Source organism: Micromys minutus (genome assembly GCF_963924665.1).
Source record: "Micromys minutus genome assembly, chromosome: 1".
In the NCBI taxonomy this organism is placed as follows: Eukaryota; Metazoa; Chordata; class Mammalia; order Rodentia; family Muridae; genus Micromys; species Micromys minutus.
In genome coordinates this window covers 234,448,411-234,472,508 of record NC_137969.1, presented here as the reverse complement: position 1 = coordinate 234,472,508, position 24,098 = coordinate 234,448,411, and the positions used below count along the sequence as shown (strand labels likewise).

At 41.7% G+C, this 24,098-nt stretch overlaps 1 protein-coding gene across 1 annotated transcript in view; it reads right to left on the bottom strand.

Annotated features, from left to right (window-relative positions):
- TSHR (thyroid stimulating hormone receptor) overlaps nt 1-24,098 on the bottom strand; it is a 117,896-nt gene that overhangs the window by 39,482 nt on the left and 54,316 nt on the right. Inside the window, exons 2-3 of the mRNA XM_080941014.1 lie at nt 8,121-8,192; nt 4,445-4,519 (exon numbers count right to left, since the gene is read on the bottom strand). Coding sequence (XP_080797140.1) covers nt 4,445-4,519; nt 8,121-8,192 — 147 coding nt within the window. The remainder of the gene's footprint in view (nt 1-4,444; nt 4,520-8,120; nt 8,193-24,098) is intronic.

Here is a 24,098-nt window from a genome sequence, read left to right as displayed (position 1 = left end):
AAAAAAGTTCACAAAGAAGACTATGATGTATTTATGTGGTAGGACAGGGACTCTATGTTGTTAACCCCAGATCCCTAGCTCCTCCCAGACACGAGTGCCCCTCTTGCGAACAAGGTCTTGCTCTCAGTCAATTTAAATTTATGGACTCCCTCCCTTTGAATGAAGTCTCAACATTTGGTTTGCTCTTTTTGTTTCTTTCTTCCTTTCCTATCTTTCTTTTTAGATTTTAGTAGAAAGGTAAACCCCTCCAGTGGTTTGGTGAGCAGCTGGGGACAGAGGACAGACACGTATATTAACAGAAGCCAGTGATGTTGCTATGACAAACGAGCCTTGGAATGAGAGGTTAGTGACTCCTGACAGATGCCAGCATTGCAGAAAGGGTCAAGGGTCTGTTAATTGCAAACACAGGTAAAAGGGACAACATAAGCCTGAATGGCTCACTTGGGTTTATATCGTGATGCCAATAACTGACGACTTCAGTATAAGTGTTGTGGTATCATATGAGTTTATAACTTATATTATTAGGTTCATACATTCACTGATCAAAATACACAGTTAATGTTAGTCACATGCAGTTTACTAGTGACAACCATTAGACATGGGCTGGCACTGGTTAAGTTAAAAATATTTAGCATGCATAGATTGGCCAGAAGACATTCACAGAACTTCCGATACTTATGTAGAGAGTCAGTAAGAACCCACTGAGACCTGTATAGTCTTTTTTTCTGTAGATGGCTTCTGAGTCTTGGCCACTAAGGGCACGGTGTCTGCTCATCCGTGCTATTAATTGGAGAGCTTAAAATCTGATCTTTGTAATTTTAAAGCATCTTTGTTCAAGGATAATTTGCATTCCATGAAATTCACACATTGTAGGCACATGGTTCATTAGTTTTTAGTAAACTTACTGAATTGGCTGTCATAGCAACCCAGTTTTAGAACACACATTACTGTCTTTGACAAGAGTAGCATGTGGACATTTTGGTTTATCTCAGTTTCCTCCTTTCAGCCAGACCATCACTCCCCTCCTCTCCCCTCCCCTTCCCTTCCCTCCCCTTCTCTCCCCTTCTCTTCCCTCCCCTCCCCTTCCCTCCCCTTACAGCAACACAAGGAACAGAGAAAGTGTTTGCTCAAGGCTCTTTGTCAGACATGCATCCTCAGGTACTTCCATAAGGGAACGCAGCAGAGGAGAGAAGCCCTACGGTGGGCACAGAGGGACGAGGTAGGAGTTGAAGGCACAGAGTCTTTGTACTGAACAGCCCCCCCCCCCCAGCCTTTGATTTCCTTCCTCATTCCTTCCAAGTATTCAGTCCCATAGACCAACTCAACCCTTCCAGACTGCATTTAAATAGACCTCTTGTAAGCAACATACAAGTAGATTTTTAAAGATTGTTCAGTATGGAAATCTTCATGTTTTAATTAGAGTTGAGTTTGTACTTTTGCTATTATTAGTTTATGTGTAATGCAGTGATTATTTGGGATTGAATTTACTATTTGGTCAGGCAATTATTTCTTTTCATTTCTTGCCTTATTAAACATTCATCAGTTAATTCTTCCATCCCTCCCAACTTTAGCTTGTTAGTTACCTACTTGAGTTCCTTTATAACTTGAGTTATGATTTATAAAAGTCTGATATCAAGTTTTAGCATTGTGCTGGCTAGTTTTTGTTAACTTGACACAAATCTAGCCATATTTGTGAAGAAGAAATTTCCCTTGGGGAATTGCCTCTATCAAGTGTGCCTGTGGACATCTTTGGAGGAATTTTCTTTTTTCCCCCTTTTTTGGTTTTGGATATTTTTATTTCTTCAACTTTTTTTTTTAATTATTAGGAGTGACTGAAATAAAACAAATATAATTGAGTTCTATCTTTATTGTCATTATGAAAATGGCTTTAAGGGAAAATGAACAGATGAATATTATGGCTTCCCACTTTTCAACTGGTAAATGGTTGCCACTGACAAAACAAACAAGCCCAGAGAATCTGTCCAGAATAGTCAAGAATATGGCATATTATACAACATGCCTGTTCTCAGGGAGAACACCTAGGACATAATTATGTGTACTTCTTGATCTCATCATACAAGACAAGCACAAAGGCACCACCCATGCCTCTGAGAACGCTGGACCATGCACCCTTGAAAAGAGTCTTGCTTCCTACAAAGCAAGGCCCTGTGAGAAGCACCTTTCCTGGATGAGTGGGCGCGGGCCATGGTGAGTGAGTTCCCCTCTGCTTTCTGTTCCTGCCTCAGGGTTCCTGCCTTGTCATCCCTCATGGATGGACTTTAATCCATAAGCCAAATAAATGATAATCTCCCCGGAGTTATTTTTGGTTAGCTTTTAGGGTTATCATAGCAACAGAGAAGCAACTAAGACAACTCTTAGATAATCTGAAGACTTTAGAACTTTTAATATATTATTCATAACCTCTCCATTTTTCAAAAATATCATGTCTTTTAATTCTATGCACAGAGGCATTCCTTGTTTTGCATTGTGCTTATGTGGATGGAGATCAGTTATTTTGATCTAGTTAGATAATTAGCTTTATTAATAGCTTCAAGTGCAGTTTTCACAGAATGTCACCCGAATAACAGAATAAAGCACAAGCTTTGCTGCTAGGTATTTGCCATACACATCACTGAATAGATGCAGATGGGAATCATACAGTAGGTGATCAATCCCAATGATTAGATGGCAGATGGGAATCATACAGTAGGTGATCAATCCCAATGATTAGATGGCAGATGGGAATCATACAGTAGGTGATCAATCCCAATGATTAGATGGCAGATGGGAATCATACAGTAGGTGATCAATCCTATTGGATAGATGGCAGATGGGAATCGTACAGTAGGTGATCAATCCCAATGATTAGATGGCAGATGGGAATCATACAGTAGGTGATCAATCCCAATGGATAGATGGCAGATGGGAATCATACAGTAGGTGATCAATTCCATCGCTGTTTCAGTCACAGGGAATTATCACAATCATTTATTCACAAACAATAACGAATACGATGAACCCGCAGGGATCTTGCCACACACCCTACAGGTTGTCCAGGCAGGGATAGCCTGGAGCTCCTGGAGGACAGATAGCATGGTGTACTCTGGGATCGGGTCCTTTCCGGCCCAGTGAGAGGAAGGGTGACTACCATCAAGGTCAGGACCCGCCTACAAACTGGTGAACGCCCAGAACAGCCTCACAAGAGCTCTCCCACCTGAGCCCACGAAGACAGAAAGGAGTCCTGCCATCAGAACTCACTGCCTGCCCACAGAGAGTCAAACAGCCAGAAGCAATTTCCTTCCTGAGCCCACGGGCCCTCAGATTCACAGGAGAGACAGGCTCCACTCAGAGACTACAAGTTCACCTATAATCACAGATAACAAGATGGCAAGAGGAAAGTGAAAGAACCCAAGCAATGGAAACCAAGACAACCTGGCAACCCCAGAACCCAGCTCCCACCACTGCAAGTAGTGGATTGCCAAACACATCAGAAAAATAAGACTTAGACTTGAAATCATACTTCATGATGATGACGATGATCTTCGAGAAGCGCATGAATAACTAACTCCCTTAAACGATTACAGGAAAACCAGTAGAAATCACTCAAAGAACTACAGGAAAACACAACCAAGCAGATGAAGGAATTGGAAATAGAAACAATAAAGAAAACAAAAAAAGAGATAATCCTGGAGATAGAAAACCTAAAAACGAAATCAGGAGTCACAATTTAAACTTTTTAATATGGTTTTATAAGCCTAAAATATACTGTCATTCTAAATATTTCAAATTTTAAGATAGTGTATTCAATTGATATTAGATTTATCATCTATTCTTTCCTTGTATACTTGTAACGATGAGTGAAAACTTAGTTTTGACAAAGATTTTAAATGTCACAAAGCATTCAAACTTTTCTCATTGACAGTTGGATTGGGTTTTTGTTTGCTTGTTTGTTTTACCGACTTTCAGTCCATATATCTTTAGAATGCCAGGCTATTGTGCAGAACATGGGTTGCCTGTACTTTAAATCCCACTGGTTTTTTTTTGTATGATCCAAATCTTCTTATATTTACCTGCACACTTACCTCCTCTGCTGCTGCACACTTTCTTCTGTACAGAACGTATGGCTGGATGGGGGTCATCTTTCTGTTTCTCAATCATTCCCTTTAGGCATTCTTTTACTTTGAGTTTAACCTTGACAAATTCTTAAAACATGTCTTTGTGGGTCTGCGTGATGGCCCAGCCTCTGAGGGCACTTGCTACCAAGCTGATCTGAGTTTGGTCCCCAAACCCACTTGTTGAAAAAGAACTGACTTTCACAAGTTGTCTTCTGACCTACATATACATATTGTGGCATGCCTCACATTACACACACACACACACACACACACACACACACAAAGGTGGCTGTCATTTGGGTCTACTTTGTACTTTTTCTTGTACTTACATGTGAGTCATTTTACTCAAATTGTAGAAAGAATGTGGCTCCAGCCGCTGCAGAGTCGCATCTACGGATAAGTAGCTGAACATTATAAAAAACGGGACAAAGTTGAAAGTTAGTGATGAACTCCAAATGCTTTCTTTCACTTCGCCATACCAGCTCACTCAAGGCCATGATAACACCATTACATAATGTGCTTTAACCTCCCCTCCCCCATAGTCCCTGCTCCCTCTCCTGCTGCACTTGTTCCCCACCAGTCCTCGATCTTCTCTTCAACACCACTACTTCCGTTTTCAGGCCATCTGTGTACATGTGATTTGTGTATCTATCAAGTCTAGAACACACATGTTATAGACTGCTCGCAACATGTGTCCCTCTGAGACTCACTAAACTCAGTTAATAGGATGCTCTCCAGTTGCCTTAGCATTACATTTTTCCAAAACGTTGAAGAGAAAAATCACATTTCCCTGGTGGAGCATCTCAGAGGCTAATGACTGTTGTGATGACAAAGTATTCTGAGAATATCTCTCACATTCTAAGACACTGAAGCTTTTGCTGGACTTCAGAGTCAAAGTTAACAATACATCCAAAGTCACTTGAGACTGCCAGCCTTCTGTGTGTTCAGTCTGTTTGTCTAACCTGCTTTTAAGAGGACAATGTAACAACCAACCTTCCTTGCTTTGGATTTCCCATGTAATCAGCTTTTACAACCCAAGCTAATGTCTAGCTGCAACCTTAAATTATGTACTCTTTCATACCCCTGTTCCTGTATCCTTTGTTGAGAGCCACAAATACAAAAGTTAAAAGCAACTTTCTAAAATCTGCCATAAAGGTGAAAGCATCTGTTTATGAGTATAGGTTGATAAACGGTGTTTGTTTTCTGGGTCAGTTGGGATCTGTTGGAGTCAGGGAAACAATACCTTGTAAAACTCCGTTAAAGATTTTTGTAAAGTCTCCCATTTCTTTCTCATGCAGTGGTTTCTGTGCTTTCAATAAAGACAGGGTGGAGACTTTTGTGAGGAACAGATACACAATTGACAAACACACACACACACATACACAGAGGGAGAGAGGAGAGAGAGAGGACGCACAGGAATGGGGGAAACAGGGATGGGGTGGGGCAGGGATAGGGACAGGGGCAGGGACAGAGACAGAGACAGATTCACCAGACAGTTCAGACATTGCTCAGAGAGACACAGATTAAGACTTATACAACGGACAGACAGAGGACAAAAAACCATAAGGGAACGAAGTAGACACTTTGAATCTGGACTCTTGGTGGCATGGCTCCAAGGGGCTGTGCTTTTCTTTCTTTCTTTAACATTACACAATGCATTATTGGTAACCTAGCGTTAGTCAATGATGCTTTTAAACCATGCAGACCTGTTCTCTCTTAGGACCTGTCGTCTTGATTTTGCATGAAAGAGAAAAGTCAGAATTTGTCTTGACATTATTAAGCAAAATACCATGCAAATAAAAGTTTTAGGTACTACAAGAGGGAAGAAGAGAGATTCCCCTTTACAGGCAAAGTTGTGCATCTGTATGTAAACAATCTTGGTTCAGATGGTTTTATTCAGAATGAGAACAGCACACACTGATTCAGTGATCCTTATGGACTGAAAGGCGTGTCTTTGCCATCTGGGAAAATAAATAAATGATTTACTAAGCCCTAACAGATTCCCAGCCCTGAACATAGAATTGAACAACCTGGACACATACATGTTCAAGATCCATCCTAAGATCACTAATTCACGGTTTTGAGGACCAAGCACTTATGTTTTTCAAATGCTTCCTTGGTGATTATAACTAAATAACATTCTTTATAAGAGAAGCCTTAATTGTTAAGACTCTGGGTAGCCTTCTTGGCAGGGTTGTGTGTTGCTATTCTGGAGCCCCTGTGCTGTTTGTTTGTAAGTATTTATTCTATAAAACGAACAGCGTTTGATTTCCCAGCCTTTTTGTCCTTTGTGACTAAGCAACAGTGTGTAAATTGTTTTGATCCAAACACCATCTCAGAACACATTTCATAGGATCAATGTACTGTTTGGGGACTTTACAGAATTTGTCATGGGTAAAAATGAAGCAAGATTCATGCCAAAGGCTGACAATGGACTTCCCTGTGTTTATCTAATTGCCTTTGTTCCAAATTTCCTACTGACTTCTTGGAGACGACATTCAAGCTGCTCATCTCACTGAGCTGAAGTTCTGCTTTCAGTAGCCTCAGGCTTGTTAGAACTGAATTATGCTCTCTTCCATGCCTCAACCCGGAATTACATGTGTGACATTTGCTGAAAGCAACTTTCTAAAACTTACTGTAAAAGTTAAAAACATCCATTTATGCATATTGGTGGATAAACAATGATTTTTGTAGAACTGTTTGTTGTCTGGGTCAGCTGGGATCAGCTGGTTCGATCCTTGCAAAGCTCTGGTAAAGATGTCTGTAAAGCATCCCTTGTCTTTCCTGTGTGAGGATTTCTATGCTGCTCAGTAAATGGACAGCAAAGCTCACTGTGGGAGGAGAGAGACACTCACACCACAGACAGACACACACAGCCACATTACAGAATACACAGGGGAGGGGAGAGGGAGAGAATGGTAGCGAAAGAGAGAGGGAAGCAAGGAGAGAGGGAGGGAGGGACGGATGAGCAGACAGACTTACAAAATAGTCTCCAAGTCATCACGGATTCAGACTCAAACAACAGACACACAGAGGCTGGAAGACTCAGGGAGCATGAAGATGAGAACTGAAATCTAGACTTGCTCTTGGTGAAATGATTCTAAGGAGGATGTGTCTTCATTTCTTCCCCTAATGGGACACCAGCACACTATTGGTGACTCGGTTAACCACTAGTGGGTATGAATTCACTTACAGGCAATGGTCGCTAGCCTAATGGGCCAGTGCCTCTTTTTGTCTGTCTGCATACTGCATTTCCATTTTTAAGGCTTAGAATTATTTATTTTTAAATTATTATTATTTTAAAATTATTATTATTTTAATTAAATTATTATTAATTTATTTTAATTATATACCATTTATTATTATATTTATAGTATTTTATAAATGTGAATACTCTCTGTATTTACATTTCAAATGTTATCCCCTTCCCTCCCCCTGTCCCCATCCCCCCTTCCCTTCAACTTGTCTCCAGGAAGGTGCACTAGCAGCTCCCAATCACCCTCTCCACCTCAGTGCCTTGGCATTCCCCTACACTGGGAGAACGTGCCCTCACCAGACCAAAGGTCTCTGCGCAGAATTGTTATTTAACTCATTTTTAAGTGAGGGAAACCTGAAATGATTCGGCCTCATGTGTGATGAAATGTCAATGTTTGCACTTTGTGACCGGTGAAAGTGAATCCATAAAGATGGCTGGGTAAAGAAGAGACACATAACAGTCTGGGGATTCTCAGCACACCTTACGCTATGCTAAAATACCCCAAAAGGCTGAGCTTGACATGACCACACAAATTTAAATTTGCATTAGATTTAAAGGGTCCTATAAGGATCTGAAAGTCAAGAAGTAACAAACCAGGCAAGTACTATCTAGATACAATTTCCAAATACTTAATGCAGATGTCACTGACTTAGGCGAGGACAGTGCCAGTTGCTTTTCTTGACAGAAGACACCGAGATGGAAGTGCATCACAACTGCAGAGTTCTCTCTGTGTTAAAACGATCACTTACATCCTGGAAATATTGGGCAGGCTCGAAAACGCAAGACTGGGAATGGTCTTCAGGTGAGTCTCGATGAGCTTCCTAAGGAAATGGCAGTCACAGTTAGAGTTCTCATTTTTTAAAATTGCTCACCTTAATTTCAAAGAATACTTTATCAGAAGTATAGTGACAATACAATCAATGACTCCACCGTGATTTCCCCTCCCCTGACAGAAGAACTGGGAATGTGATTCAGATGTAGAAAATGAAGCCTCATGCCTCATCTCTGGATTGGCAACATCATACTGCATTTGCCCACTGAAAAGGCACATAGTGTATCCCTAGAGTATGTTCATGGGAAGACCAGGTTCACGGCAGTATGGTGGTAACTAATAGAATGCTTTCTCAGAACTGTAAACCATCTTTGTTTGACCTGAAAATTGAAGGTATGGCATCCTCCAACTTTCTGGGACTTCATAAATAGGAAAACATCTTCAAATATTCCAGTATGGTTATGATTCTTCATCTAGGCCTTCCATTCTTGACTTCCCCTCTTTGTATAGTTATAACTTGAGCAGAATCCTGCATAGTAAAGTTATGACCAGGGTCCCAACCCATTTTGCAAAAGGACAATGCCGTGTCCCCTTAGTCATCTTCATCTGCGTCTGGTTTTGCCCTTTTAATACCAGATATCACACATCAATTACCACGTTACCTACAAATAGAATATAGATTGCTAGGTTATTTCTCTACGATCTTTATTTCTTCTCCTTTCTTCTCCTTCACCTCTTCCTCTTGTTCCTCCTCCTCTTCTTCCTCCTTTTTTTCTCTATCTAGGCTTTCATTGGACTGTTTCTTTTGGCAGTACTTGAAAAACATATGTTACATGCTTCATCAAAACACCAGCAGGCCAAGTTTGTAAAAGGACCAAATAGTTTTATTAAATAAAGGGAAGGTAAATAAAAGAGGTAGATTTTAGCCCCTTCGAAACCTTTGAGTATTTGACCACAAAGTCCAGTGTTGCTATAATACTAGGAGATTCACTGTTTGAGTGGCTGCCTTAATGTAGCTGAGTGATGTTTTTATTTGTGTGTTCCCTATAATAATGTTTCTTTTCTATTATTAAACAAAAAAATGTAAGATCCCATAAATTGTCTTCACTTGAAGTTACATCTCCTTAACTGAGCTGATTAAGAGCTTACGGATGCAGATCCAGGACTCTGAAGTTAAAATGTTAGGAGAAAAACTCGTTCTATTAAAATCTCCGTGTCAAAATGAGGCCATGCAGAAAGAAAACAAAAGATAATATGTGCACCTGTTGGGCATTATGAAAAGAGATTGAGTTTCGTGAATCCAAAGGTGGTCTTATAGAGCCATCCTGGGGTAAACATTTTTAGAGCATACTTTTTATACTATTACACATTACAGGTAATATGGATCTAGACTGCATCTTTCACTGACTATAAATTAGGGCACTTGGCCTTGTTCAAAGGAGAGAAACAGGTCAGGTTTGGTGGTGTACACTTATTATTCTGGTAGTCAGGAAGTTGGGGGCAGGGTGATTTTGAGTTTCAGCCCAGCCTGGGTACATAGAGATCTGTCTCAAGATAATAATAATACAAAACAAGATTTTTTTGAAAAAAGTAAACAGTACGTGTCAAATTAAATAGGATGTTAGAATAAAATTGAAATGGTTTCTAGCAGATAAGCAGCAAAAAATATTATATAACTAAAATTTAATATATTTTAAAATTAAAACTCAAATAGTGTTTATACACTTTTCTGGAGGAAGGACGAGAGGGAGGGAGAGAGGGAGGGAAGGAAGGAGGAATGGAGAGAGGGAAAGAGAATATTAATGCAGGAGCCTGTTTAAGCCTGAAGAATGTACTGGATCCCCCGGAACTAGAGTTACTAATGGTTATGATCTGCTATATGGGTGTTGGGAACTGAACCTGGGTCCTTTGCAAGAGCAACTTAACTGCTGATCCATCTCTCCAGACCCATAATTTATGTTTCTTAAAGTCTTTATTTTCTCAAACCTAAAACGTTACATGAATCTTGAATCAGAGCAGGTTATCCTATCATTGTCTGTCTGCCTGTCTGTCTGTCTGTCCACCTCTTTCTGTTTCTGTCTGTCTGTCTCTTTCACTCACATTTATCATGTAAACACACACCAATACAAATTATTGACTTAAGAGCAGCTGTCTTAGTAACCATAAAACATGCTCAATAAATCTTCCAGGAGAGAGAAGAGAGGGTCGGCAACTATCTTAGCATAAGAAGAAAATAAACAACCTACTTGTTGGGTGAATTTAATGTAGTGGTGATCATAATACAGACTGATTTCAATAACAGTGAAGTGTCAAAATGAGAAACGATCACATGCTTTGGAATTCCATTGCAATCTAACTGACATTTTTTTTTTTTTTTTTTTTTTTTTTTTGCTGTATGCATTCATAGTAATGTGTAGACAAAATACAAAAGCACCTCTGCAGCCCAGGTTTAGATTCACTTACTTTTACTCTTAGTGTAAATGGTCTTGGTTACTCTAATATTCATCCCATATTTTCGTACCCCCTGCTCTCTTTGCTAAGTTTTGAAAAACATGCTTAGTCTGACGAACTCCAAGAAACACTAAGAGAAGTGCTTCCCTAATGCATAGGCAGGCATTTGTATCCCTTAAGATAGTGAAGATACAGTGTCTCCATACAGATCTCATATTGCGGTTTTTCTCTTAATGACACAAGCCCAGAGACAAAGCTGTGCCTTGTTCTGAGTTACTGTCCTGTCCTAAGTTGTTCCATACTGTGGAACAATTGCTTTGGGCTGGGCCTTGCCCTGGCTCCACGTTGCAAATGAGAGAGGTAAGGTGACTCTGTATCCTGATTGTGCAAATAAACAGTTGCCTCCAGAATGAATCATGAGGCAGAGGCTGCTAACTTATTCACACAAGTGAAAGAAAAAAAAATGCCACTTTTTACATGTAGAAGTACTGTGGGAACACATGTCAGAAAAGCCAGGTCCACAAACTCACTGAATACACCAGAAACAATCTCTCACTTATGACTATAAAAGGGGTGCCCTAAGACTGAGTCATGGGAGACACTGACTTGTCACCTAGTTCCTTGTGAGCCTTATCCAGGACAGTGGCTACAATAATGATTGCCATCTCTATCTCCCAGCTCCAGCTTCAGGGCAGTTTGTTCTGTCCTTGCGTGACGTCCCATTTCAGGCCAAGGGTTGAAAATAGCCAGAGTTATTGCTGTTTTCACAAAACAAATCACCCTCCTAAAGTTGGGTAGTTATCTACCACAGTGAGGCTCACTCCTGAGCAGGACTAACCACCTTCAGGGAGCCCCACTGAGTCCCTCTAAGGATAGAGATTTCTTCATCCCATCTCGCAGAGCCAGTGTTTCCATGTGGCTCATGTTGGTGCCTCAAAGATGGGTTTGGAGTTTGCTGAACCCCTACAAAGGTTTCCTTTTCCAATGTAGGTATACTAACTAAATCTTTTTTCTCCATTACTATTTTGGACTACTTGCTATGCTGGGGACGGCTGGCCAAGCCTAGCTTATTGGAGGCAAGGCTTTTGATCTGCTGATTCACTAATACTGGAGTTTGAACTTTGGTCACAGCCCTCTGGTCCCAAATATTTGAAGTGACCAGAACTACAAATAAGTCTTATCTAGAGGCTCAAAATGTATATCAAGAGCTTTTAAAACCTCTTGTCTTCCATTCAGTTTACCATCCCTGGATTTTTGGGAACACTAATTCAGAGCCATCTGAACCCGTGAGTCAATAATTCCTAATGGTCACAAAAAGCCTTTTTACATTTGTGTTTATGAGTTTAAACTGATAGGGATGTGGGGGAAGCAAGGTTTATATTTCTCAAATATCTGCATCTTGCAGATAAAATGCAGAAGAAACAGAAATAAAAGGACAATGACATGGACATAGATTTTGCAGGATAGGCTACAATTTAAAATGGTCTTTTTGTTTTTGCTCCAGCTCTAGGGGAAGGAAATCTGGCTCTGCTAATAGTAGAGGCAGCTGACCTGTCTCTGTGTTCCAAATAAGAAAGGTCTCTGCGGTTAAGATTGTTCATAGTAATCTCACACCTAGGCTTGTTTCACTGAAATGTCCTTAGCATCTAGTAAAATCAGTATTTTAACATCTTGTTTCTTATGGAAGATAGATGTTTAGAAGTAAGTCTGGGGTCTCTCCCCCTGCCCCCCCCACACACACCCCAGACTACCATACCAATGGAAGTGTTTGTCAGAGGCAAAACTACTTTTGATCAAGAGGGTGTACTGCTCACAAAAGAGCAAGCGCAGAGGAAGTGAACTTGGATTTTATTTCTAATGAAGGTGGTGACTGTGTCTTTTTCCCCATTTGGCTGGAATCTGACCTCACATTCTTTTCAGATTGGCCGGTTTTAAAAGAATTAGTACAAAGAAAACGAAGGCAAAAAGGACGAATCACTTTAATCTTAGAAGAGAGCAGAGTTTGTATAAACAACATTTTTTGCAGGGGGTGGGCAGCATGAAACATCTGCATAAAAGTCTTATAAATTCGGGGAGAGAAAAACAAAAAGATCTGAATTCTTGTTATGGTTTGAATGATAGAGGCCCTATATGCCATGTGTTTGAGTGATTGGCTCCCAAGAGTCATTGTTTCTGATGGATCAGGAAATGTGGCCACATTGGAGGAGGTATGTCACAGGGGGCAGGCTTTGAGGTTTCAAAAGATTTGGGCAATTCTCAGTTCTCTGTCTGTCTCTCTTTGTCTCTGTCTGTCTCTGTCTCTCTCTCTCTCTCTCTGTGTGTGTCTCTGTCTGTCTCTCTCTTTCTCTGGTGGCCTGGTGGCTACTGCTCTACCACCATGCCTGCCTGCTGACGGCCATCCTCCTGACCATGATCACTAACCCTCTGAAGCCACAAATAAAGCTTTCTTTTATAGATTGCCTTAGGCCTGGCACCTTATCACAGTAGTGGAATAGTAACCAAGACACTTGAGTTTTGTGTTTTAAGCACAAGTTTTGTAGTATTTGATAGAAAAGAACTCATATTTAATGTTTCCAATGTAGAAAAGCCATGAAGTTGTGTTCCTTCTGAAGGTTCAGAAGTTCTCATCTATAAAATACATTGGCAGGAGGAAGACTAAGAGCAGAAAAGCACACAGAGTCACTAACATGCAAAAAGGGGAAAGCCATAGATAGAGGGTTGGAGGCATGAGGTCAGATGTTATGGGAAGGTGTAGGAAGGTGTCTCCTAACACCAGTGAAGTCTCAAGTAGCAGCTCACAGAGTACCTGGTAATGGGTAATGATCTGTATTTGGACCAGTTATGTGTGATCTCTAATAATCTTGTGAGATGCTAGGCAGTTAAGGGGGCTCTTAAGAATAAGTCTTTGCTTAAATTTATTGTTGCTCCACTAATGTAAGTAGAGGCAAAAAGGCAATTTTTAAAAAACAAATAAACATCTCTCTCTCTCTCTCTCTCTCTCTCTCTCTCTCTCTCTCTCTCTGTGTGTGTGTGTGTGTGTGTGTGCACGTGTGTATGTACCTGTGGGGATTTAAGTTGACCAGTGCTCCATGCCACCCATTGCAATGACAAAGAAAGTGAAATGCAAGTAGATGCACATGACCCAGTCTAAGGACACTCTTTGGCACGGCCAAGCCTATGGAGTCCAGGCACAACAAATTTCTCACTTACATGGCATATCTTTATCTCATGGCAAAGAAGCTGATAATATTTTGTGATTTTGTATCAGATTTATTTGTTTTAACATCTGCCTCCCAAAGGTCTTTCTGTGTATTCAGGGCTGTGCCTATCTATCAAGTATTATTAAATTAGGCTATGTGAACATAAAGTATTGGCAGTGAAGAGAGAGGGAATCAGTATACATAACTCATACAGATATTATGAAGTTGTAGATTAAACAAGGTTAGGGTAATCTCAGTGTGATATTTACCATTTGTCTGGTGTTTATTTTGTGAGCTGACATTCTTTTTTCTCATTTTTATTGGATGTTCTCTGTATTTACATTTCAAATGTTATCCCCTTTCTCCCACTTTCATCTTCCCTCCCCCTCCCCTTGCTTCCAAGAAGGTGCTTCCTCTCCCAGTCACCTTCTCCCACCTCAGTGACTTGGCATTCCTCTACACTGGGAAAATAAGCCTTTACTGGACCAAAGGCCTTTCCTCCCATTGATGCCAGAGAATGATGTTCTCTGCTACATATGCAACTGGAGCCATGGGTCTCTCCATATGTGCTCATTGGTTGGTGATTCTTAATGGTGGAGGTGTTTTATTGTGCAATTTCAGTATGACACAGCAATCTGTGCACCAGTTATGGGATTCCAGATCAAGACTGCAGATCAAGGTAGATCATGCGTGCAAACACCTGGGATGGTTTACATATAGACTACTTGTAAATAAGAACGAATCTCAAATCTGTACTTTTTTTCTTTCTCTGCTATGGTTGAATTATTTACCAATAATATAAAAACTGCAGGTGCCAGCTACATTGTGAATTATAACACTGCAGCTTAAGTGGAGCTGTTGACCACTCAGAATTCAAGTATGTCTGGGAGTCATGATTTTCAGACAGGGCTTCCATTTGAGACTTAATTGGTTTTTATGATTTAACCCTTAACAGACCAAGCAACAGATCAATAGATTTGACTTGTGTGGAAAGTTTCCAGTTTGGAGCTACCAGGGAATGAGCTGTTCCTTCACAACTTGTGGTTTAGGTTTTCAGATCACTGGAAATATCAGATTTAATTTTTTTCAATTGAGTGTAACATTTTTTTATTAAAATGGTTTTTATTAGTTACTTATGTTAAGGTGTAAAATTTTGAATGCTATGCTTTAGGGTTCACAGATTCACCCTCAAACAATTGCCTTCACTCATAACCATCATAGTTGACCTTGGGTTATATAAGCTAGATTCTTCTGCTTGGCTTCTCGTACAAACAGACAGACTTCACTAGGGTGCTTTGTGGAGCTTTACAACTAGTCTCTGTGTCTTAGTTACTTTTCTATTGTTGTCAAGAGGCGCCATGACCAAGGTTAACTTACAAAAGAAAGCATTTAATTTGGGGCTTGTTTATATTTTCCAAGAGTGGATTCATCATGATGGGAAGCATGGGAGCAGGCAGGCAGGCCTGGTGCTGTAACAGTAGTTGAGAGCATACAAGTGATCCAGAAGAAGGAGTGGAAGGTGGGGGATGGGAAAGAAAGAGGGAGGGAAGGAGGGAGAGGCTGGGTCTGGATTCGGCTTTTTGAAACCTCAACACATACACTCATATACCTCCTCCAATAAGGCTATACCTCCTAACCCTTCCTAAATAATTCATCAACTGGAAACCAAATATTCAAATATAGGAGCCTATGTTGGCAATTCTCACTCAAAGCATTCCAATTTGGCTCCTGGGATATACCCAACTCTAAGATATTATCTTATAATAACCCAGGTAGAAGGAAATCAGTTTTTTCCTAACCCATAAACGTGTTCATATTTCTAATCCAAGTTATGGAGACTGGCTGCCATACAGGACCATACTTCAACTAGTAATTCTCCCAGACATCGCACTCTTCAATCTCTACCTCTGTTTCTTTGGTCTCATGCTCCTTCGGTCTGGTCCTTCATAAACTAGGGATGGGGCCTTCTGGAATACCTATCGACGTAATGTTTTTAAAAATCATAGAATTTTAAGAAGAAAATATGTATTATAATTAGCAATACATGGTTGTAACTATAGAGTTATCATTGGCTCACTACTTTGAATAGGAGAACAGATCCATGAGGTATAAACCTTTTCCAAGGAAGAAGTCACACTGCCTCCTAACTAGAAGCTCTTCTCCTACTGATTCCATGTCATGATACCAGATGGTATTCTGTATACCATTGGAAGAGAAAGCTAGTCATCAATATCACTCAGTTACAAATTCTGCAACCCACAACCAGTGGAGAGCGGGTGTGGTGGCCGTCCCAAGATGATGCTCGGGACTCCGGCACTAGCACCTGACTTCCTCTTGCCCCAGAGATTTAGCCACTCCCACCATTCGAGCTGTGCAGGTGCACCCATGACTCGAGATCAGGATAATAGGACTGCGCTTGGGGGTGGGGAGAAAGAGAAAGAGAAACTAAAAGGGAAACAGAAAAAGAGAAAGAGAAACAGAAAGAGAAAAAGAAAGGAGAAAAGATATTCACTGGCATGCTGTAAGGTTCCTGAATAAACCGCTTTGAGAAGAACGCTGTGTCGTCGCTCCTTTTCTGCTGGTCAGAGACAGTATTGACAAGTGACCCATATGGTGAAACTCCCCTTTGGCGTTCAGAACTCATCTCGGTCAGGGTGACCAGTCGGTAAGCTCCCAGGTAAGTGGGACAATCAAAGTTCTCGGTTTGAGACTATAAAGCTCCCCAGTAAAGGGGACAAGGAAAGTTCTCAGTTTGAGACTATAAATCTCCCTGGTAAAGGGGACGAGGAAAGCTCTCTGTTTGAGTCGATAAAGTTACTGGTACAGGGACATGTTACACCCGGCACTATGGGAAACACAACATCAGTTCAGACAGTTCGCCAAGCTCTGAAGGCTTTGCTGAAAGTAAAAGGAGCTAAGAAAGGAGACTGTAGAGAATTTTTTAAAAGCAGTAGACCAGGTAGCTCCCTGGTATCTGGACATCTTACAATGTCTAGTTGGAAAAAATTAGGAAGGGATTTTGGGTTTGCTGAAGAGCAAGGGGTACTAGCTAAAGGAGTGCTGCCGGTATGGAAATTGGTGAAAAACTGTATAGGAGATGAGGAGCAGTGTAGTGCAGAGCTGGAGAAGGGAAATGAGGCTCTGAATCAGGTTAGGGAAGAGCGCTTCCAGAATTCAGAGGTGGGAGAAGTGTCTAGTGGGGGAGAAATGTCGGAAGACGATCTAGAGAGCATAGCCAACAGTTTGGAGAAAATGAAAGCACGGGTTGAACCATCAGCTCCGTGGCTGCCAACTCTGCCTCCTTATGCTCCAGGTGGAGCAGAAGGGCATAGTTTGCATTTTAATATCCTAGGCACTAGAGCTTGGAAATCATTCCCAAATAGAGGGGAAGTAAGTGGAAATCTGACTAAAATTCTCCAAGGACCCACAGAGCCATTTGCAGACTTTGTGGCAAGGATGATGGAAACGCACGGGGGGGGGGCTGTTTTTGGAGATTCCGATACTGCCATGCCTCTACTGAAACAGCTTATATTTGAACAGTGTACTAAGGAGTATAGGTAAGCGATCACCCCATATAAGAACAAAGGGTTAGAAGCCTGGATGAAGTTGTGCAGGGACCTGGGAGGGCCACTAACTAATGCAGGCCTAGCAGCTGCAGTTATGCAGATGTCACAAGGAAGAAATGGTCAAAAAAGTGGGACTTATTTTGCATGTGGACAGCCTGGCCACATAAAGCGTCAATACCCACAGCGAGGTGGAAGTGACAGGCAACGTGCTCGCCAACAGGGGGCGCCTGGGCTGTGCCCGAAGTGCAGAAAGGGGAATCACTGGGCTAATGAGTGCTATTCAGTGAAGGACATCCATGGACAGCCCTTGAACTCTGGTGTCCAGCCAAAAAACTGGAGGCGGGGGCCCCCGACCCCAGGGCCCTCAAATATATGGGGTAATGTTGGAAGGATGGCCAAACCTGAACCCTCTGATGCATTGGGGCCGGCCAGGCAAGCAACCAAAGCCAGTGCAGGACTTGACCTCTGTTCCACCACCAGACTCATATTAACTCCCCAAATGGGAACTCAATTAGTAGATACAGACTTTAATGGCCCTTTACCTCTTGATACTGTGAGATTAATTTTGGGGAGGAGTTCTGTCATGACGCAGGGATTGGTAGTCCATTCTGGGGTGATAGATCCAGATTATATTGGGCAGGTAAAAATTATGTTTTCATCCCCTCAAGGCATGTATGCGATTTCGCCAGGGGATAGAGTGGCTCAATTGGTCCTTCTGCTCAGCCTTCATGCATGATTTCTTGCCAATAATCAGGAGCGAGGAAGTAAGGTCTTTAGGTCCACCAGCGCCTCTAATGTTTTCTGCTCCCTTGATCATGACACACAGCCGCTACTGAAATTAACAATTGATGGAAAGTCCATATCTGGCCTTTTAGATACAGGTGCTGATCGTAGCATAATTAGCACCAGAGACTGGCCTACTGGGTGGCCAAAACAACAGTCAGAGCAGACCTTAAGAGGGCTGGGATACTCCCAGATTCCAGAAATGAGCTCTTGCATGTTACACTGGAAGGATGACGAAGGCCATTCTGGTGACTTCCAACCCGATGTGTTAGCTGTTCCAATATCCTTGTGGGGCCATGACTTAATGAGAGAGATGGGCTATGTGCTGACTAATGAAGGGTGTTACAGCTCACAAGCCCAAGAGATAATGATGGACATGGGTTACATCCCTGGAAAAGGGCTGGGCCGTGCCCTACAAGGCCAGGCCTTCCCTGTAACCATCCACAAGAAAATGGATCGTGGTGGGCTGGGTTTTTCCTAGGGGCCACTGAGGGAGCGTTACCCATAACATGGAGGACTGAGGATCCAGTTTGGTTTCCTCAGTGGCCACTCCCCTCAGAAAAGTTGATTGCTGCTCAGGTATTGGTACAGGAGTAACTAACCCAAGGCCATATACGCCTTTCTACTTCCCCATGGAATACCCCCATATTTGTTATTTAAAAAAATCAGGAAAGTGGAGATTATTACATGATTTAAGAGAAATTAATAAACAAATGGTGATAATGGGGACGGTGCAGAGGGGGCTCCTACTGCCTTCCACCTTGCCCCAAGATTGGCTTCTTATAGTTCTAGATATTAAAGATTGCTTTTTCTCGATATCTTTACATCCTAAAGACATGGTTAGATTTGCTTTTACTGTGCCCTCACAAAATCATGATGATCCAGATAAGAGGTTTTAATGGACAGTTTTGCCACAAGGTATGGCTAATAGTCCCACCATGTGTCAATTATATGTTGATGCAGCCCTAAAAGAAGTTAGATCAGCCTTTCCAAAGGTGAAATGTTATCATTACATGGATGACATCCTTATTGCAGCCCCAAAGGAAGGTATGCTTGATGAGGCATATAGCTGTGTAGTATCTCAACTACAAAAATGGAATTTGGTTGTGGCTCCAGAAAAGGTTCAGAAGGATGTGGTGGTAAACTACTTGGGGACTAAAATAACTGTAGATTCAGTGACTCCCCAGAAAATCCAAATTTGTACTGATAAGTTAAAAACACTAAATGATTTTCAAAAATTATTAGGAGATATTCAATGGGTTCGACCCTATTTATCTCTGACCAATAGACAGATGCAACCACTCTATGATGTTCTGCCAGGTGATTCTGCTCTTGATTCTCCCAGACAACTCACTGGTGCTGCCTGAGCTGCATTACAACTGGTAGAGCAGGGCATCCAGACTGCGGCCTTAAAACGCCGGGATGAGTCACAACACATTTTGCTGTGTATTCTGCACACAGAGGCACAGCCTACAGGAGTTCTATAGAAAGGAGCTCCTTTGCTTTGGATATATCCCAAGATTTCCCCAGCCAAGACACTTGTGCATTATCCCACTTCAGTGGCACAATTGGCTTTGCTAGGCATTCAACAATGCATACAATATTTTGGCATCCCTCCTGAGGATCTTATAATCCCTTATAATGTGAGACAACTAGAAGTATTGTCATCTACTATAGATGACTGGGCTATTCTGAGATGCAGTTTTCAAGGCAACTTTGATAATCATTTCCCTAAGGATCCTATCCTACAGTTGATTACTATTCATCCTGTAGTTTTCCCTCGCATCACTTCAAAGGATCCTTTGCCAGACACCCCACTTATCTTTACAGATGGTTCCAAAACAGGACAAGGAGTGTACGTGGTAGCAGGGTCCTCACCAGTGACCATACAATTTCCACCTGCATCACCCCAAGTTATTGAGTTACAGATCGTTCTTAAAGTATTTGAATTGTTTCCAGGATCTTTTAATTTGATTTCTGATAGCCAGTATATTGTTAACATGTTGCTCTGCTTGGAACTAGTGGGTAAAATCAATTCAAAATCTACTATTGGACATCTCGTTGTCACCTTGTGTGACTTGATTTTAAAAAGAACGTCACCCTTTTTTGTACAGCATATCCGTGCCCATACTAACTTACCTGGTCCCCTAGCGGAGGGAAGTGATATTACAGATAAAGCCATCAGGGCTTGCTTGATTTTTTCAATATATCACCTATTTCATTGGCTCAAGAATTTCATTCACAGTTTCATGTTAATTCCAAGACCCTGTCCTCACGCTTTAAGATCACATGCGATGAGGCATGAGATATTGTAAAAGGGTGTCAGAAGTGTGCCCCTATGCTACCCCAGATTGGGTTTGGGGTTAACCCATGTGGGTTGTGCTCTGTATACCTCGGGCAAATGGATGTCACTCATTTCCTTGAATTTGGAAAATTAAAGTATCTCCATGTTTCTATTGATACAGCCTCTGGGATCATTTTTGCATCTTTACATACAGGGGAAAAGGCACGTCATGTAATTGCACATTGTTTTGAAGCATGGAGCGCCTGGGGGCAGCCCAAAGAATTAAAAACAGATAATGGGCCTGCCTATACTTCTGCTTCTTTTGTGTCCTTCTGCAAAATGATGGGCATTCGAGTAACTCACAGATTGCCTTATAATCCTCAAGGACAAGGAATCATTGAGCGTGCTCACCGCGCCCTCAAAGAGTGTCTAGTCAAACAAAAGGGGGAAATTGCCTCCACAGGTTCTTCGCCTAGGGAGAGACTGGCTATTGCTCTTTTTACCTTAAATTTTTAAAATGAAGACAAACTTGGGTGGGTCGCTGCTGAGCGTCACGCCAATCCTGATGTTTCTCCCAAAGGCCTGGTTAAGTGGAAAGGTGTCCTAACTGGCAAATGGCAGGGTCCTGATCCGGTGTTGGTTTGGGTGAGAGGGTCTGTTTGTGTGTTTCCTCAGAAACATCGACAGCCACTGTGGGTCCCAGAGAGGTTGACCAGAGTGGTCCAGGATGAGTGGAAAAACGACCCTGTGAATGAGCCTGATGCTACTGATGCTCCTGGTGGTGAAGACTGAAGATCTGCGATCGGGGCTTCTATCAGTGTTCCCTAAGCCTTTACCTCTCACGCACTCAGCACAAGATTTCCCTCGATTCTTTGCATCTAATACCCCCCTTGCAATTGCCTTTCTTACCCTGGGATGAGAATATTGCATCCCCAAGGGATTGAAATCCCCTTAAAAGATTGTTATGTTTTCAGATGATTACCAATATTTCTCAGAATAGTAATTGCATTCAATTGTATAATCAGTCTGAGGATAGGATTTTAAATTGCAGTAATGATAATTGTTTTTATAGCATGTGTTGGAATGCATCCATGTATCATTTGGCTGTGGAGACTAGAATGTCGTGCTTTGTTCCCTGGCCTGTACAGGCCCCCTCAGCTATGACCTTATTCAGGCCTAAAAGAGATTTTGGATCACTACCACCACCTCAAGACTGAAAGAGTGGGCTGTACTAGCTAGATTAGCCCTTTGCTTGGTCCTCATAAGCATCCTGGCAATATGGTGCATGTGCCGTATACAATTTCGACAGCGCAGAACTCAAGTCTTTATGATACAGGCAGCGGTGGAGACTGGGCAGTCTCCTCAAGTGTGGCTTGGCATGCTAGAGAAGTAGTCAGTGACAGGTAAGACTCCCTGGGCGTGTCACCAACCTAAGACAGGGATAAAACCAATGCAGTTCGTTTCCCAATGACGAGTAAGGGTCACTACAGGGGGCAACCTAAGGCAGACATTCTCTCGGCCAAAATAATAAAGAAGGGGGAGATGTGGAGATGATGCTTGGGACTCCGGCACTAGCACCTGACTTCCTCCTGCCCCCTGAGATTGGCCACTCCCACCGAGCGAGCTGCAGGAGATCAGGATAATAGGACTGCACTTGGGGGTGGGGAGAAAGAAAGAGAAACTGAAAGGGAAACAGAAAAAGAGAAAGAGAAACAGAAAGAGAAAAAGAAAGGAGAGAGAAAGATTTTCACTGGCATGCTGTAAGGTTCCTGAATAAACGGCTTTGAGAAGAATGCTGTGTCGTTGCTCCTTTTCTGCTGGTCGGAGACGCTAGCAACAACAACCTGCGAGATATTCTGGTGCAATGGTGGCACAATGTTGTGGGAGTAACTGGCTGCCTTAAAAATGGGTTTAAGGCCCATTTCATGATAGAATCCATACCTGAGTCTGTTAAAGTGGCCAAGAACCTGAGAATAGATAGGTCATGAGCCCAGGAGAAAACGTCACATTATAATTCTGCTAAAGGAATGTAGCAGTAAAATGACTCATAACGACATACTGACAATAGCTCCACATTAGAGAATCTTCTAGTGATGGTGGGGAATTAACAGAGACCTACAGCTGAACTATGTGCAGAGAGTGAGAGACTTTGGGGCACTCAGTCCTAAATGGTTTGCCTTCTTTTTGTTTCATTTTGCTTTGTTTGGCTCTGTGTGTTTTGAAGGGAAAGAGAAAAAGAACATAACATTGGGTGGATAGGATTTTGGAGGATTTGGGGGAGGGAAAACATGATCAAAATGGATGGCATAAAAATTCAATAAAAAAAATTTTTTTTTTTTTAAGGAACTGATTTCAGGTAAAATCTGAAGGCTTCTGTTTATTTAAAGGATCTTAAGGATCCAGAAGTGGTGACTTCTAAGTTGAAATCAACTAAGAAGTTGCAATATTCTTTCCCTTCCTCAGTTATATATTCTGAGATGGCAAAGTAGACATGAAAGTGAGTTAAACTGTACAAACCCTTGAGTGATTATAGTGCTTGGGAATCTTATCTAGGACGATATTTATCTGGGTACACTGACTCAAGCCTGTAATCTCAGACTCAGACAGTAGAGGCAAGAGGATTGAAAGTTCAAGGACATTCTCATCTACCTGGGCTAGCCTGAACTAAGTTACAACTTCCTTTCTCAGAAAAAAGTTATTGGCTGAAAATGTGGTTTAGTTTCACCTGTGAGCACTTGTCTAGCCCTCACGAGATCCTGGAGCCGGTCTTCACAGCAACAACAATGTTTATAAATATGGCTGACGTTCTGCTTTCATTTAGACTAATGGCAGTGTTGGCTTTGGCACAGGTGGTGATAAACTTTCAAACTGCCCTAAGGCACACGAAAACCAGAGGGGTATGGATCAGAGCAGGGGAATGTCTGGGCAGGGAGGCAAGAGGGAGTGGGAGGGTGGAGGTCACCCTCATAGAAGCAGGGGAGGGGAGTAGGATAGGGGGGTTATGGAGTAGAAACCTGAAAAGGGGATAACATTTGAAATGTCAATAAAATATAACCAAAAGAAAAAAAGTCACCTAGGGAAAAAAAAAAGTCTATCGTCTCTTGTTAAAATTTAAAAGCATTACGCGCTAATTATGACCAGGTAGAAAAAGAATTGGCTTAAGGACCTTTCAAACCATTAGTACAATGAGCTAGACATTCAAAAGAAAGCATGTATTTATCATTTATATGTGTTACTCAGTGGCAAGAGGTTGAGGAAGTGGGTAGAAGTGTGTGTGTGTGTGTGTGTGTGTTTGGTTGTTGCCACTATTGTTATTTGGGGAAAAATAAGGGGGGCTGGAGAGATGGCTCAGTGGTTAAGAGCACTGGCTCCTCTTCCAGAGGTCCTGAGACCAATTCCTGTCATCCACAGGGTGGTTCCCAACCATCTGTAATGGGATCTAATGCCCTCTTCTGGCGTGCAGGTGCACATGCAGCAAATCGATCATGCATTAAATAAAAAATAAACAAGATTTTAATGGCAAAGAAGAATGTTCATATTTTTAATTTGCAGTTCAAGAGCTAATAGGCCTGCATAAATTAATTTAATTTCTGTGCTTGTGGCTCAATTGTTTAACATTGATCTCAAACCACCTGTTCATCTTACCCACATTTCCTCTTGCTCTTTGGTCA